Genomic DNA, 18,109 nt, shown 5'->3' with positions numbered 1-18,109 from the left:
CCACTTTATTTTAAGAATGTGAAATGTCAGAATAATAGTAGAGAGAAGGATTTATTTCAGCTTTCATTTCTTTCATCACATTCCCAGTGGGTCAGAAGTTTACAAACACTCAATTAGTATTTGGTAGCATTGCCTTTAAATTGTTTAACTTGGGTCAAACATTTCGGGTAGCCTTGCTTCAATATATCCACATAATTTTCCTCCCTCATGATGCCCTCTATTTTGTGAAGTGCACCAGTCCCTCCTGCAGCAAAGCACCCCACAAGATGATGCCGCCACCCCTGTGCTTCTGAGGTTGGGATGGTGTTCTTCGGCTTGCAAGCCTCCCCCTTTTTTCTCCAAACATAACGATGTTCATTATGGCCAAAAAGTTATATTTTTGTTTCATCAGACGAGAGGACATTTCTCCAAAAAGCATGTGCAGTTGCAAACCGTAGTCTGGCTTTTTTATGGCGGTTTTGGAGCAGTGGCTCCTCCTTGCTGAGCAGCCTTTCAGGTTATGTCGATATAGGACTCATTTTGCACCTGTTTCTTTCAGCATCTTCACAAGGTCCTTTGCTGTTGTTCTGAGATTGATTTGCACTTTTCGCACCAAAGTACGTTCATCTCTAGGATACAGGACGCGTCTCCTTCCTGAGCGGTATCACGACTGCGTGGTCCCATGGTGTTTATACTTGCGTACCATTGTTTGTACAGATGAACATGGTACCTTCAGACGTTCTGGCTGATTTCTTTTGATTTTCCCATGATGTCAAGCAAAGAGGCACTGAGTTTGAAGGTAGGCCTTGAAATACATCCACAGGTACACCTCCAATTGACTCAAATGATGTCAATTAGCCAAACAGAAGCTTCTAAAGCTATGACATCATTTTCTGGAATTTTCCAAGCTGTTTAAAAGGCACAGTCAACTTAGACCCACTGTAAACCTCTGACCCACTGGAATTGTGATACAGTGAATTATAAGTGAAATAATCTGTCTGTAAACATAACTATAGTTTGTTAACAAGAAATTTGTGGAGTGGTTGAAAAATGAGTTTTAATGACTCCAACCTAAGTGTATGTAAACTTCCGACTTCAACTGTATGTGTTAAATTTGTTTTGATTTAGAATGGACCATTATCATGCACCTCTATCGAACCAGGGGCAGCGGAAAAAAATACACGTCATCTATGCACATAAATAGTAAAGGGAGGACGCTTTTCCCGTGGTTTATTTTCATGCCAGCCAGGTAGGCTATAATCCTGTTGTAAATATAAGCAATGTGCTTAATCTTAGGAAAGTTGAGGAATAAATATAGTAAGCCTCACTCTGTTTCTCACGCAATTGCATAGCCTATAGAAATGTTGCGCAACATGAGCTCATGGGCTCTCAGGAAGTGTTTGATTCGATTTTTGATTACTTATGCATTGATGTCAGAGTGATTAGAGGGACAATAGGGTGCTGAGTACCAGGCAGTTAGCAAGTTTTGGAGGCTACAAATGACTAGAAGCAGCATCAGAGCCTGGAGAAGCCTAATTACTATGACTAAATGGTCAAGTGGAATTTGACTGCCTTCATGACTAGTGACCGCTGATGTGGCGGTAATACGGTCACCGCAACAGCCCTAGGTGGAAAAGTACACATTTCCTTTCTCAAAACCAATAGTAACCTTTGACAAAAATAGCTAATTCAGCTGTACGCTTTCAATAAAACAACAACTTTGTCCAAACTTTGTGGATTACTGAATCATGAATCCACTGGCAACGGAGCAGAGCGAGACCTGCATCCAGCAACATCACCAGTCACATGAGCCGTTTTTTTGCATTTGTTTCAGTACAGCACTACACGGAGCGTGAGGGGGAAGGGCAAACTTCACTGAACTAGTTTCAATGTATAAAATCACTTGGGAGTCTCTGGATTTTGGGTGAACTTCTCATTCAATAACAGTAGGGAGTAGCAGAAGAGAGACAACAATATCAATTCTTAACAATACCCATTGGCCAACAAAAATGTATTTTTCTTTCTATCCTTTAATTAAAGATGTCAGACACATACCACTCAGGCATGGTGAGAGGCATGCCGTGTGCTGTAGGTCAGCCAACGGGTTGCCATGACAACTCGGGAGTTTCGGCTGAATGTAGGGTTGGGAATAGGTGAGAGCTTAAGATCTTTAATGAATGCTGCACGGCGCACTCCCAGCCAGCGTGTGTTTACTGACTGCAATGAAACAAGGCTCCGTCGACTCGACTACGCGGGGAGCGACTGTTCCAAAGCTAGGCCAGCCAAAATGTCCCTGAATCTATCATGTTAATTAGTTTGCTGATGGATAAATAGCTAAATGTTCCGCAGGTCTGCCATTATCTGTAGCTCATTAAGGGATTAAACACAAACCTCATCTGTTTAATTAATTAACACGTTAACATATTGTCATCTGCTCTTTCATCAACAGGCCTGGAGCACTGACGCATGTTCTCCCTCAAAACAATATGCTTTCCATAAACGGCATGGAGCCACTCGACTGTTACTCTCCTCTTGTCAGGGCTGTTCCAATGCCAAGCTCAATTTAATAAGTCACTATGCTGCTGCATAAAAGGCCGGGTGATAAATGTATTCATCAATGTGCTAGCTACACTTCACACTGCAATATTCTAAATGAGAAACGAAAAGGCTCTTGCACCAAGAGCAGCAACAGTCTAACTCCTATCCAACGTCAAATTCATCTGCAGTAGATGCCAACCTGGGAAGAAATGATTTTCAATTATTCATTTATAGGATGAACTGTATAAATAAAAATATATAATTGAATTGGAAACCAGGAAATTATACATCAAATAATTTGTGCAGCTGTGCCCTGCCTAAGGAAATCTCGAAGGGAAACGCTGATTGTGTTGTCTTACCTCTTCCAGTTTGTATGTGATCATGGTGAAGGCCCTGAAGACACAGTCTGTAGAGCCGGTGATGGTGATGATTCTCTCTGGACAGGAGCCCTCTGAGATGTTCACCCGTGCACTGCTCTGTAGGGGGATAGACCAAGAACCAGGGTCTAGCTTTATTTACGTTCAATTAGATGAGGAGAGCATGGTTATAGCATGTGGTGGATGGCGCAAATAAGGTGCACAGGTAAGAGGGCAGAGAGGTGAGGAGGACACAATGAGGTTAGTATGGATAAGAAGGGGTATGGTTAAATAGACGGAGGCCAAACTCCAGACCAGTTAAAAACTTCTTAGGGCTAGGCCCCTTTTTTTTCTCAATTTACGCCTGAATGACGTGCCTAAAGTAAACTGCCTGTTGCTCAGGCCCTGAAGCCAGGATATGCATATACTTGGTACCATTGGAAAGAAAACACTTTGAAGTTTGTAGAAAGTTAAAATAATGTAGGAGAATATAACACAATAGATATGGTAGGAGAAAATCCAAAGAAAAACCAACCAGAATTCATTTCTTTGTTTGAGAGACCATGCTCTTACAATGGCAAGCATAAGGGCATACGGAAAATTAGCTCCCAGGATGCAATTCCTATGGCTACCACAGGGTGTCAGCAGTCTATGTTCAAGGTTTCAGGCTTGTAACTTCAAAATCAAATAAGAAATATCACTTTTAGTACAGGGTCACAGTCTTGGAAATTCGTGTTTGCGCACGCTATGAAGACAGGACGCACCTGCTAAAATCAGTTTCCTATTGAACATATTTCTTTCTGTAAGAAATATTATAGTTTGATTACATTTTAGGGTATCTGAGGAGTAAATAGTAACGTATTTTGACTTGTTGAAACAAAGTTTAGGGGTAGATTTTTGGATTCCTTTCTCTGCATGTTGAACGAGTGGATTACTCAAATCGATGGCGCCAACTAAACAGACTTTTGGGATATAAAGAAGGATTTTATCTAACAAAACAACACTACATGTTATAGCTGGGACCCTTTGGATGACAAATCAGAGGAAGATTTTCAAAAAGTAAGTGAATATTTAAATCGCTATTTGTGAATTTATGAAACCTGTGCCGGTGGAAAAATATTTTGATGTGGGGCGCCGTCTTCAAACAATCGCATGGCATGCTTTCGCTGTAATAGCTACTGTAAATCGGACAGTGCAGTTAGATTAACAAGAATTTAAGCTTTCAACCGATATAAGACACTTATATATACCTAAATGTTTAATATCCATAATTTTTATAATTATTTATTTGAATTGCGCGCTTTCCAGTTTCACCGGAAGTTGTCCCGCTAGCAGGACGCCTAGGCTTAATACACCCTGCTCCACAGATAACTAACAATATATACTGAAGCTGGATCACCCTAAAGGGAGTTGACCTTGCAGTAACTAAACTAGGCTGGTACTCTGATTTCTCCATCAACTGTCCCTTCATTTTTCTCCAGAGCCCTGGGGTCTGGGGATTGGAGAGTGGACATATGGGTATTGGAGGTATGGTGGTACTTTAACAATGTTGATTACAGTCATCTTATGGAGTCATTCTGGCACTGTAAGGACAGAAGCCAGAGAGCCTCTTATAGGGGAACTAACTAAAGGCATGCCTATTTGTCTGACTGACTGACTGGGTGGGTGGGTGGAGGGCTAACTAGCATGGATGACTGGTTTACTGGCTGACTCATCCAGTGGCCCTACAGGGCTACATGCTCACCCAGTCTAACCGCCTCTCTGTTTCACATTCTGCTTCATAAAGTACAACATAATAGTTTTACACCAGAAGTCAGAGGGACGAGAACCAACACAATGGCAATCACATGACTTTTTATACAAGGAGTTAATCAAGCGCCATTGGATCAACTGCAGCCTTGATGTTTATGAGGGAGAAATAGAAGAGACATAAAAGAAAGAAAGAGGGGGAGGAGACAAACTGAGAAATGGGGAGAGAGGGTGGTTGAGAAAGCTTGACAGGGACAGGCAGAGACAGAGAAAAGGGGGGAGAGGGAAAGACAGAGAGAAAAAAGAGAGCTTCATACAGACAGAGAGAGAGAGAGTGCAAAAAAGGGAGAGATGAAGCCACCAGTGGCCAATAGGCAGGTCAGACTATGTGGCTGTTCTGTATGCTATCCCAGTCACTCTTCCCAAACATCCAGAGAGGGTTTGAGTTTAATATTAATGCAACACAACCAATATTAGACACTGTCTCCGGTTTGATTATGTTTTGCCTTGAACTATAACCTTTTCGTGATGGTACACTTCTGGTCTACACAATAACTGGAAAATAAAGATTGCATATTGAGGCAGAAACAAGATGTGATACTGATAGCTTTGGAGCTAGTTGATATACATGCATTTCATCAACCAATGACAGGCTCTACTTTGCATGGATTATGGTAATGTGGAGTACACAGATAATGAACAGTGGTGATAAGAAGCTGGTAACATACCTCTTCTCGTATTCTTTTCACTGTCTCTCCTTTCTGGGAAAGAGAAGATGAAGGACAACTTTGAAGTGAGGTGTGTGTGTGTGTGTGTGTGTGTGTGTGTGTGTGTGTGTGTGTGTGTGTGTGTGTGTGTGTGTGTGTGTGTGTGTGTGTGTGTGTGTGTGTGTGTGTGTGAATTGTTAAAGTGGTGTTCTCAACTTGTAGATTGAAATCCGTCTGTACTTCAAATCCCTATTAAACAGATACTTTTCTTCACATTGACTACATTTCCCCTCCATTGAAAAGTAATCTGAGCTAACACAGCATAGAAAAGTAGAATCCTCTGCCAATCTGAGATGGATAGCACCATGCTGACATACAGTATTCTCATCCCATTCACATCTGAAATGTTAATAATATCTATCCATTTTCACTTCAATCTCTTCCTTTATGGTCACATCTATAGCCCTCTACTCTTCTAGTATCAGCTCTTAATGTCTGTCCTGTCCTTGTGTGAGATCCTTCCTGTGTGGCCCGCAGCCAGCCAGCCTGCCAGGCACGTCACCCAGGCTCAGGAGTAGAATTAAGTCACACCTCTGTCATGCATCCTCTGTCAGCTTTAGATTGCCTCTCCATCTGTCACTTTTATAGTGGCCTCAGCCCATCATTCTCTCCTCCCTTCTCCAAGTGATTCTACTACCTACACCTATGACATTGACAACCAGATGTGTTCCAATAAAAACACAACCATACTATTTTGTGTACTTAGCCACACTGTTATTTCATTGTAAATAGTATGCTAGTGTGTAGTTTGGGATATTTTAGAGGGTGTGGTTATGGAGGCCAGCAGAGATAGAGATGAGGAATGAGAGAGGGGGAAGGGAGTTATTAACACAAGTGCTTTGGATGGAGAGCCTGGTTACAGGTCTGTTTCAGCACGGTATGTGCAAAACAGAGCATTTCTCGCCCTCTCATCTCCATGTATCCCCTTTTCCTCTTCGTCAGTCTGTCTTTTCTCTCTCCCCACTTTCTTATCCCCTCTTTCTCTTAATATTTCATTCCCTCTGTGTTGGTTTACCCATCCCAATTCTCTCTCTCATTATCTCTCTCCCTCTCACTCTTTCTCTCTACCTGTTCTATTACAGGGCAAGCGAGAGCCAGCGAGGGGGTAGAGAGCAACCTACACCCCACCAAGTATACACTAAACTGGTAAAGAGCAGCCTACACTCCTCCTAGTAGACACAAAACTGGTAAAGAACAGCCTACACTCCTCCTAGTAGACACTAAACTGGTTAAGATCAGACTATACTCCTCCTAGTAGACACCAAACTGGACAAGAGAGGCCTACACTCCTCCTAGTAGACACTAAACTTGTAAAGAGCAGCCTTCACCCCCTCCAAGTAGACACTAAACTGGTAAAGATCAGACTATACTCCTCCTAGTAGACACCAAATTGGACAAGAGAGGTCTACACTCCTCCTAGTAGACACTAAATTTGTAAAGAGCAGCCTTCACCCCCTCCAAGTAGACACTAAACTGGTAAAGAGCAGCCCACACTCCTCCTAGTAGACACAAAATGTGTAAAGAGCAGCCTAAACACCTCCTAGTAGAAACTAAAACTGGTAAAGAGCAGCCTTCAACTTCAGGTACACACTAAACTGGTAAAGAGAAGCCTACACTCCTCAGAGTAGACACTAAACTGGTAAAGAGCAGCTTACACCCCCTCCTAGTAGACACTAAACTAGTAAAGTGCAGCCTAGAGTCCTCCTAGTAGACACTAAACTGGTTAAGAGCAGCCTACAGTCCTCCTAGTAGACACTAAACTGGTAAAGATCAGACAACACTCCTTCCTAGTAGACACTAAACTAGTAAAGAGAAGAAACTCACCTAGTAGACATTAAACTGGGGAAGGGAAGCAAACACTCCTCCTAGTAGAAACTAAACTGGTAAAGACCTGCAAACACCCTTTTCTAGTAGACACTAAACTGGCAAAAATCAGACTACACTCCCTCCTAGTAGATACTAAACTGGTAAAGAGTAGCCTACACTCCTCCAAGTAGACACTAAAATGGTATAGAGCAGCCTACACTCCTCCTAGTAGACACAAAACTGGTAAAGCGAAGCCTACACTCCTCCTAGTAGACACTAAACTGGCAAAGAGCAGCCTACACTCTTTCCAAGTAGACACTAAATTAGTAAAGATCAGCCTTCACCCCCTCCTAGTAGACATTAAACTGGTCAAAAGCACCCTACACCCCCTCCTAGTAGACACTAAACTGGTAAAGAGCAGCCGACACTCCTCCTAGTAGACACTAAACTGATAAAGAGAAGCCTACACTCCTCCTAGTAGACACTAAAATGGCAAAGAGCAGCCTACACCCCCTCCTAGTAGACACTAGACTGATAAAGAGAAGCCTAAACTCCTCCTAGTAGACACTAAACTGGTCAAGAGCACCCTACACCCCCTCCTAGTAGACACTAAACTGGTAAAGAGCAGCCTACACTCTTTCCAAGTAGACACTAAACTGGTAAAGAGCAGCCTGCATTCCTCTTAGTAGACACTAAACTGGTAAAGAGCAGCCTACACCCCCTCCTAGTAGACACTAAACTGGTAAAGAGCAGCCAACACCCCTCCTTATAGACACTAAACTGGTAAAGAGCAGCATACACTCCTCCTAGTAGACACTAAACTGGTAAAGAGCAGCCTGCACTCCTCCAAGTAGACACTAAACTGGTAAAGAGCAGCCAACACCCCACCTTATAGACACTAAACTGGTAAAGAGCAGCCTACACTCCTCCTAGTAGACACTAAACTGGTAAATAGCAGCCTACACTCCTCCTAGTAGACATTAAACTGGTAAAGAGCAGCTTACACCCCCTCCTAGTAGACATTAAACTGGTAAAGAGCAGCCTACACTCCTCCTAGTAGACACTAAACTGGTAAAGAGCAGCCTACACTCCTCCTAGTAGACATTAAACTGGTAAAGAGCAGCCAACACCCCTCCTTATAGACACTAAACTGGTAAAGAGCAGCCTACACTCCTCCTAGTAGACACTAAACTGGTAAAGAGCAGCCTACACCCCCTCCTAGTAGACACTAAACTGGTAAAGAGCAGCCTACACTCCTCCTAGTAGACATTAAACTGGTAAATAGAAGCTTACACCCCCTCCTAGTAGACACTAAACTGGTAAAGAGCAGCCTACACCCCTCCTTATAGACAGTAAACTGGTAAAGCGCAGCCTACACTCCTCCTAGTAGACATTAAACTTGTAAAGAGCAGCCTACACCCCCTCCTAGGAGACACTAAAAACTGGTAAAAGACAGCCTACACCCTGTCCTAGTAGACAATAAACTGGTAAAGAGCAGACTACACTCCTCCTAGTAGACATTAAACTGGTAAAGAGCAGATTACACCCCTCCTAGTAGACACTAAACTGGTAAAGAGCAGCCTACACCCTTCCTTATAGACACTAAACTGGTAAAGAGCAGCCTACACCCCTCCTAGTAGACACTAAACTGGTAAAGAGCAGCCTACACCCCTCCTAGTAGACACTAAACTGGTAAAGAGCAGCCTACATCCCCCTAGTAGACACTAAACTGGTAAAGAGCAGTCTACACTCCTCCTAGGAGACACTAAACTGGTAAAGAGCAGCCTACACCTCCTTCTTGTAGACACTAAACTGGTAAAGAGCAGCCTACACTCCTCCTAGTAGACACTAAACTGGTAAAGAGCAGCCTACACCCCTCCTTATAGACACTAAACTGGTAAAGAGCAGCCTACACCCCTCCTAGTAGACATTAAACTGGTAAAGAGCAGCTTACACCCCCTCCTAGTAGACACTAAACTGGTAAAGAGCAGCCTACACCCCTCCTTATAGACACTAAACTGGTAAAGAGCAGCCTACACCCCTCCTAGTAGACATTAAACTGGTAAAGAGCAGCTTACACCCCCTCCTAGTAGACACTAAACTGGTAAAGAGCAGCCTACACCCCTCCTAGTAGACACTAAACTGGTAAAGAGCAGCCTACACTCCTCCTAGTAGACACTAAACTGGTTAAGAGTAGCCTTCACCCCTCCTAGTAGACACTAAACTGGTAAAGAGCAGCTTACATCCCCTCCTAGTAGACACTAAACTGGTAAAGAGCAGCCTACACCCCTCCTTATAGACACTAAACTGGTAAAGAGCAGCCTACACCCCTCCTAGTAGACACTAAACTGGTAAAGAGCAGCCTACACTCCTCCTAGTAGATGCTAAACTGGTTAAGAGTAGCCTTCACCCCTCCTAGTAGACAGTAAACTGGTAAAGAGCAGCCTACACCCCTCCTAGTAGACACTAAACTGGTTAAGAGCAGCCTTCACCCCTCCTAGTAGACACTAAACTGGTAAAGAGCAGCCTTCACCCCTCCCAGTAGACACTAAACTGGTAAAGAGCAGCCTACACCCCTCCTAGTAGACACTAAACTGGTTAAGAGCAGCCTACACTCCTCCTAGTAGACACTAAACTGGTAAAGAGCAGCCTACACTCCTCCTAGTAGACACTAAACTGGTTAAGAGCAGCCTACACCCCTCCTTATAGACACTAAACTGGTAAAGAGCAGCCTACACCCCTCCTAGTAGACATTAAAAAGGTAAAGAGCAGCCTACACCCCTCCTAGTAGACACTAAACTGGTAAAGAGCAGCCTACACTCCTCCTAGTAGACACTAAACTGGTAAAGAGCAGCCTACACTCCTCCTTATAGACACTAAACTGGTAAAGAGCAGCCTACACCCCTCCTAGTAGACATTAAACTGGTAAAGAGCAGCTTACACCCCCTCCTAGTAGACACTAAACTGGTAAAGAGCAGCCTACACCCCTCCTAGTAGACACTAAACTGGTAAAGAGCAGCCTACACTCCTCCTAGTAGACACTAAACTGGTTAAGAGTAGCCTTCACCCCTCCTAGTAGACACTAAACTGGTAAAGAGCAGCTTATATCCCCTCCTAGTAGACACTAAACTGGTAAAGAGCAGCCTAAACCCCTCCTTATAGACACTAAACTGGTAAAGAGCAGCCTACACCCCTCCTAGTAGACACTAAACTGGTAAAGAGCAGCCTACACCCCTCCTAGTAGACACTAAACTGGTTAAGAGCAGCCTTCACCCCTCCTAGTAGACACTAAACTGGTAAAGAGCAGCCCACACTCCTCCTAGTAGACACAAAATGTGTAAAGAGCAGCCTAAACACCTCCTAGTAGAAACTAAAACTGGTAAAGAGCAGCCTTCAACTTCAGGTACACACTAAACTGGTAAAGAGAAGCCTACACTCCTCAGAGTAGACACTAAACTGGTAAAGAGCAGCTTACACCCCCTCCTAGTAGACACTAAACTAGTAAAGTGCAGCCTAGAGTCCTCCTAGTAGACACTAAACTGGTTAAGAGCAGCCTACAGTCCTCCTAGTAGACACTAAACTGGTAAAGATCAGACAACACTCCTTCCTAGTAGACACTAAACTAGTAAAGAGAAGAAACTCACCTAGTAGACATTAAACTGGGGAAGGGAAGCAAACACTCCTCCTAGTAGAAACTAAACTGGTAAAGACCTGCAAACACCCTTTTCTAGTAGACACTAAACTGGCAAAAATCAGACTACACTCCCTCCTAGTAGATACTAAACTGGTAAAGAGTAGCCTACACTCCTCCAAGTAGACACTAAAATGGTATAGAGCAGCCTACACTCCTCCTAGTAGACACAAAACTGGTAAAGCGAAGCCTACACTCCTCCTAGTAGACACTAAACTGGCAAAGAGCAGCCTACACTCTTTCCAAGTAGACACTAAATTAGTAAAGATCAGCCTTCACCCCCTCCTAGTAGACATTCAACTGGTCAAAAGCACCCTACACCCCCTCCTAGTAGACACTAAACTGGTAAAGAGCAGCCGACACTCCTCCTAGTAGACACTAAACTGATAAAGAGAAGCCTACACTCCTCCTAGTAGACACTAAAATGGCAAAGAGCAGCCTACACCCCCTCCTAGTAGACACTAGACTGATAAAGAGAAGCCTAAACTCCTCCTAGTAGACACTAAACTGGTCAAGAGCACCCTACACCCCCTCCTAGTAGACACTAAACTGATAAAGAGAAGCCTACACTCCTCCTAGTAGACACTAAACTGGTAAAGAGCAGCCTACACTCTTTCCAAGTAGACACTAAACTGGTAAAGAGCAGCCTGCATTCCTCTTAGTAGACACTAAACTGGTAAAGAGCAGCCTACACCCCCTCCTAGTAGACACTAAACTGGTAAAGAGCAGCCAACACCCCTCCTTATAGACACTAAACTGGTAAAGAGCAGCATACACTCCTCCTAGTAGACACTAAACTGGTAAAGAGCAGCCTGCACTCCTCCAAGTAGACACTAAACTGGTAAAGAGCAGCCAACACCCCACCTTATAGACACTAAACTGGTAAAGAGCAGCCTACACTCCTCCTAGTAGACACTAAACTGGTAAATAGCAGCCTACACTCCTCCTAGTAGACATTAAACTGGTAAAGAGCAGCTTACACCCCCTCCTAGTAGACATTAAACTGGTAAAGAGCAGCCTACACTCCTCCTAGTAGACACTAAACTGGTAAAGAGCAGCCTACACTCCTCCTAGTAGACATTAAACTGGTAAAGAGCAGCCAACACCCCTCCTTATAGACACTAAACTGGTAAAGAGCAGCCTACACTCCTCCTAGTAGACACTAAACTGGTAAAGAGCAGCCTACACCCCCTCCTAGTAGACACTAAACTGGTAAAGAGCAGCCTACACTCCTCCTAGTAGACATTAAACTGGTAAATAGCAGCTTACACCCCCTCCTAGTAGACACTAAACTGGTAAAGAGCAGCCTACACCCCTCCTTATAGACAGTAAACTGGTAAAGCGCAGCCTACACTCCTCCTAGTAGACATTAAACTTGTAAAGAGCAGCCTACACCCCTTCCTAGTAGACACTAAACTTGTAAAGAGCAGCCTACACCCCCTCCTAGGAGACACTAAAAACTGGTAAAAGACAGCCTACACCCTGTCCTAGTAGACAATAAACTGGTAAAGAGCAGCCTACACTCCTCCTAGTAGACATTAAACTGGTAAAGAGCAGCTTACACCCCTCCTAGTAGACACTAAACTGGTAAAGAGCAGCCTACACCCTTCCTTATAGACACTAAACTGGTAAAGAGCAGCCTACACCCCTCCTAGTAGACACTAAACTGGTAAAGAGCAGCCTACACCCCTCCTAGTAGACACTAAACTGGTAAAGAGCAGCCTACATCCCCCTAGTAGACACTAAACTGGTAAAGAGCAGCCTACACCCCTCCTAGTAGACACTAAACTGGTAAAGAGCAGCCTACACTCCTCCTAGTAGATGCTAAACTGGTTAAGAGTAGCCTTCACCCCTCCAAGTAGACACTAAACTGGTAAAGAGCAGCCTACACCCCTCCTAGTAGACACTAAACTGGTTAAGAGCAGCCTTCACCCCTCCTAGTAGACACTAAACTGGTAAAGAGCAGCCCACACTCCTCCTAGTAGACACAAAATGTGTAAAGAGCAGCCTAAACACCTCCTAGTAGAAACTAAAACTGGTAAAGAGCAGCCTTCAACTTCAGGTACACACTAAACTGGTAAAGAGAAGCCTACACTCCTCAGAGTAGACACTAAACTGGTAAAGAGCAGCTTACACCCCCTCCTAGTAGACACTAAACTAGTAAAGTGCAGCCTAGAGTCCTCCTAGTAGACACTAAACTGGTTAAGAGCAGCCTACAGTCCTCCTAGTAGACACTAAACTGGTAAAGATCAGACAACACTCCTTCCTAGTAGACACTAAACTAGTAAAGAGAAGAAACTCACCTAGTAGACATTAAACTGGGGAAGGGAAGCAAACACTCCTCCTAGTAGAAACTAAACTGGTAAAGACCTGCAAACACCCTTTTCTAGTAGACACTAAACTGGCAAAAATCAGACTACACTCCCTCCTAGTAGATACTAAACTGGTAAAGAGTAGCCTACACTCCTCCAAGTAGACACTAAAATGGTATAGAGCAGCCTACACTCCTCCTAGTAGACACAAAACTGGTAAAGCGAAGCCTACACTCCTCCTAGTAGACACTAAACTGGCAAAGAGCAGCCTACACTCTTTCCAAGTAGACACTAAATTAGTAAAGATCAGCCTTCACCCCCTCCTAGTAGACATTCAACTGGTCAAAAGCACCCTACACCCCCTCCTAGTAGACACTAAACTGGTAAAGAGCAGCCGACACTCCTCCTAGTAGACACTAAACTGATAAAGAGAAGCCTACACTCCTCCTAGTAGACACTAAAATGGCAAAGAGCAGCCTACACCCCCTCCTAGTAGACACTAGACTGATAAAGAGAAGCCTAAACTCCTCCTAGTAGACACTAAACTGGTCAAGAGCACCCTACACCCCCTCCTAGTAGACACTAAACTGATAAAGAGAAGCCTACACTCCTCCTAGTAGACACTAAACTGGTAAAGAGCAGCCTACACTCTTTCCAAGTAGACACTAAACTGGTAAAGAGCAGCCTGCATTCCTCTTAGTAGACACTAAACTGGTAAAGAGCAGCCTACACCCCCTCCTAGTAGACACTAAACTGGTAAAGAGCAGCATACACTCCTCCTAGTAGACACTAAACTGGTAAAGAGCAGCCAACACCCCACCTTATAGACACTAAACTGGTAAAGAGCAGCCTACACTCCTCCTAGTAGACACTAAACTGGTAAATAGCAGCCTACACTCCTCCTAGTAGACATTAAACTGGTAAAGAGCAGCTTACACCCCCTCCTAGTAGACATTAAACTGGTAAAGAGCAGCCTACACTCCTCCTAGTAGACACTAAACTGGTAAAGAGCAGCCTACACTCCTCCTAGTAGACATTAAACTGGTAAAGAGCAGCCAACACCCCTCCTTATAGACACTAAACTGGTAAAGAGCAGCCTACACTCCTCCTAGTAGACACTAAACTGGTAAAGAGCAGCCTACACCCCCTCCTAGTAGACACTAAACTGGTAAAGAGCAGCCTACACTCCTCCTAGTAGACATTAAACTTGTAAAGAGCAGCCTACACCCTCTCCTAGGAGACACTAAAAACTGGTAAAAGACAGCCTACACCCTGTCCTAGTAGACAATAAACTGGTAAAGAGCAGCCTACACTCCTCCTAGTAGACATTAAACTGGTAAAGAGCAGCTTACACCCCTCCTAGTAGACACTAAACTGGTAAAGAGCAGCCTACACCCTTCCTTATAGACACTAAACTGGTAAAGAGCAGCCTACACCCCTCCTAGTAGACACTAAACTGGTAAAGAGCAGCCTACACCCCTCCTAGTAGACACTAAACTGGTAAAGAGCAGCCTACATCCCCCTAGTAGACACTAAACTGGTAAAGAGCAGTCTACACTCCTCCTAGGAGACACTAAACTGGTAAAGAGCAGCCTACACTCCTCCTAGTAGACACTAAACTGGTAAAGAGCAGCCTACACCCCTCCTTATAGACACTAAACTGGTAAAGAGCAGCCTACACCCCCTCCTAGTAGACACTAAACTGGTAAAGAGCAGCCTACACTCCTCCTAGTAGACACTAAACTGGTTAAGAGCAGCCTACACCCCTCCTTATAGACACTAAACTGGTAAAGAGCAGCCTACACCCCTCCTAGTAGACATTAAAAAGGTAAAGAGCAGCCTACACCCCTCCTAGTAGACACTAAACTGGTAAAGAGCAGCCTACACTCCTCCTAGTAGACACTAAACTGGTAAAGAGCAGCCTACACTCCTCCTTATAGACACTAAACTGGTAAAGAGCAGCCTACACCCCTCCTAGTAGACATTAAACTGGTAAAGAGCAGCTTACACCCCCTCCTAGTAGACACTAAACTGGTAAAGAGCAGCCTACACCCCTCCTAGTAGACACTAAACTGGTAAAGAGCAGCCTACACTCCTCCTAGTAGACACTAAACTGGTTAAGAGTAGCCTTCACCCCTCCTAGTAGACACTAAACTGGTAAAGAGCAGCTTATATCCCCTCCTAGTAGACACTAAACTGGTAAAGAGCAGCCTAAACCCCTCCTTATAGACACTAAACTGGTAAAGAGCAGCCTACACCCCTCCTAGTAGACACTAAACTGGTAAAGAGCAGCCTACACTCCTCCTAGTAGATGCTAAACTGGTTAAGAGTAGCCTTCACCCCTCCAAGTAGACACTAAACTGGTAAAGAGCAGCCTACACCCCTCCTAGTAGACACTAAACTGGTTAAGAGCAGCCTTCACCCCTCCTAGTAGACACTAAACTGGTAAAGAGCAGCCTTCACCCCTCCCAGTAGACACTAAACTGGTAAAGAGCAGCCTACACCCCTCCTAGTAGACACTAAACTGGTTAAGAGCAGCCTACACTCCTCCTAGTAGACACTAAACTGGTAAAGAGCAGCCTACACTCCTCCTAGTAGACACTAAACTGGTTAAGAGCAGCCTACACCCCTCCTTATAGACACTAAACTGGTAAAGAGCAGCCTACACCCCTCCTAGTAGACATTAAAAAGGTAAAGAGCAGCCTACACCCCTCCTAGTAGACACTAAACTGGTAAAGAGCAGCCTACACTCCTCCTAGTAGACACTAAACTGGTAAAGGGCAGCCTACACTCCTCCTAGTAGACACTAAACTGGTTAAGAGCAGCCTACACCCCTCCTAGTAGACATTAAAAAGGTAAAGAGCAGCCTACACTCCTCCTAGTGACACTAAACTGGTAAAGAGCAGCCTACACCCCCCCTAGTAGACACTAAACTGGTTAAGAGCAGCCTTCACCCCTCCCAGTAGACACTAAACTGGTAAAGAGCAGCCTACACCCCTCCTAGTAGACACTAAACTGGTTAAGAGCAGCCTACACCCCTCCTAGTAGACACTAAACTGGTAAAGAGCAGCCTACACTCCTCCTAGTAGACACTAAACTGGTTAAGAGCAGCCTACACCCCTCCTTATAGACACTAAACTGGTAAAGAGCAGCCTACACCCCTCCTAGTAGACATTAAAAAGGTAAAGAGCAGCCTACACCCCTCCTAGTAAACACTAAACTGGTAAAGAGCAGCCTACACTCCTCCTAGTAGACACTAAACTGGTAAAGAGCAGCCTACACCCCTCCTAGTAGACACTAAACTGGTTAAGAGCAGCCTTCACCCCTCCTAGTAGACACTAAACTGGTTAAGAGCAGCCTTCACCCGTCCCAGTAGACACTAAACTGGTAAAGAGCAGCCTACACCGCTCCTAGTTGACACTAAACTGGTTAAGAGCAGCCTACACTCCTCCTAGTAGACACTAAACTGGTAAAGAGCAGCCTACACTCCTCCTAGTAGACACTAAACTGGTTAAGAGCAGCCTACACCCCTCCTTATAGACACTAAACTGGTAAAGAGCAGCCTACACCCCTCCTAGTAGACATTAAAAAGGTAAAGAGTAGCCTACACCCCTCCTAGTAGACACTAAACTGGTAAGGAGCAGCCTACACTCCTCCTAGTAGACACTAAACTAGTAAAGAGCAGCCTACACTCCTCCTAGTAGACACTAAACTGGTTAAGAGCAGCCTACACCCCTCCTAGTAGACATTAAAAAGGTAAAGAGCAGCCTACACCCCTCCTCGTAGATACTAAACTGGTAAAGAGCAGCCTACACTCCTCCTAGTAGACACTAAACTGGTAAAGAGCAGCCTACACCCCTCCTAGTAGACACTAAACTGGTTAAGAGCAGCCTACACTCCTCCTAGTAGACACTAAACTGGTAAAGAGCAGCCTACACTCCTCCTAGTAGACACTAAACTGGTTAAGAGCAGCCTACACCCCTCCTTATAGACACTAAACTGGTAAAGAGCAGCCTACACCCCTCCTAGTAGACACTAAACTGGTTAAGAGCAGCCTTCACCCGTCCCAGTAGACACTAAACTGGTAAAGAGCAGCCTGCACCCCTCCTTATAGACACTAAACTGGTAAAGAGCAGCCTACACCCCTCCTAGTAGACACTAAACTGGTAAAGAGCAGCCTTCACCCCTCCTTATAGACACTAAACTGGTTAAGAGCAGCCTTCACCCTCCTTATAGACACTAAACTGGTAAAGAGCAGTCTACACCCCTCCTAGTAGACACTAAACTGGTAAAGAGCAGCCTACACTCCTCCTAGTAGACACTAAACTGGTAAAGAGCAGCCTACACTCTTTCCAAGTAGACACTAAACTGGTAAAGAGCAGCCTACACTCCTCCTAGTAGACACTAAACTAGTAAAGAGCAGCCTACACTCCTCCTAGTAGACACTAAACTGGTTAAGAGCAGCTTACACCCCTCCTAGTAGACATTAAAAAGGTAAAGAGCAGCCTACACCCCTCCTCGTAGACACTAAACTGGTAAAGAGCAGCCTACACTCCTCCTAGTAGACACTAAACTGGTAAAGAGCAGCCTACACCCCTCCTAGTAGACACTAAACTGGTTAAGAGCAGTCTTCACCCCTCCCAGTAGACACTAAACTGGTAAAGAGCAGCCAACACCCCTCCTAGTAGACACTAAACTGGTTAAGAGCAGCCTACACTCCTCCTAGTAGACACTAAACTGGTAAAGAGCAGCCTACACTCCTCCTAGTAGACACTAAACTGGTTAAGAGCAGCCTACACTCCTCCTAGTAGACACTAAACTGGTAAAGAGCAGCCTGCACCCCTCCTTATAGACACTAAACTGGTAAAGAGCAGCCTACACCCCTCCTAGTAGACACTAAACTGGTAAAGA

General features: G+C 44.5%; 1 protein-coding gene across 8 annotated transcripts in view; it reads right to left on the bottom strand.

The window, feature by feature from the left end:
• LOC106566672 (poly(rC)-binding protein 4) overlaps positions 1-18,109 on the bottom strand; it is a 67,690-nt gene that overhangs the window by 27,542 nt on the left and 22,039 nt on the right. For 6 of the 8 annotated variants that reach the window (XM_045693029.1, XM_045693028.1, XM_014134929.2 and 3 more), the window contains 2 exons: positions 5,351-5,383; positions 2,877-2,993 (listed from right to left, as the gene is read on the bottom strand). In XM_045693029.1, the coding sequence (XP_045548985.1) occupies positions 2,877-2,993; positions 5,351-5,383 (150 nt within the window). The remainder of the gene's footprint in view (positions 1-2,876; positions 2,994-5,350; positions 5,384-18,109) is intronic. The other 2 variants (XM_014134931.2, XM_014134932.2) reach the window with 1 other exon arrangement.

Source organism: Salmo salar, chromosome ssa13 (assembly GCF_905237065.1).
Source record: "Salmo salar chromosome ssa13, Ssal_v3.1, whole genome shotgun sequence".
NCBI classification, from domain to species: domain Eukaryota; kingdom Metazoa; phylum Chordata; class Actinopteri; order Salmoniformes; family Salmonidae; genus Salmo; species Salmo salar.
Note: the sequence above shows the minus strand (reverse complement) of the source record. Positions and strands in the feature narration are given on the sequence as shown.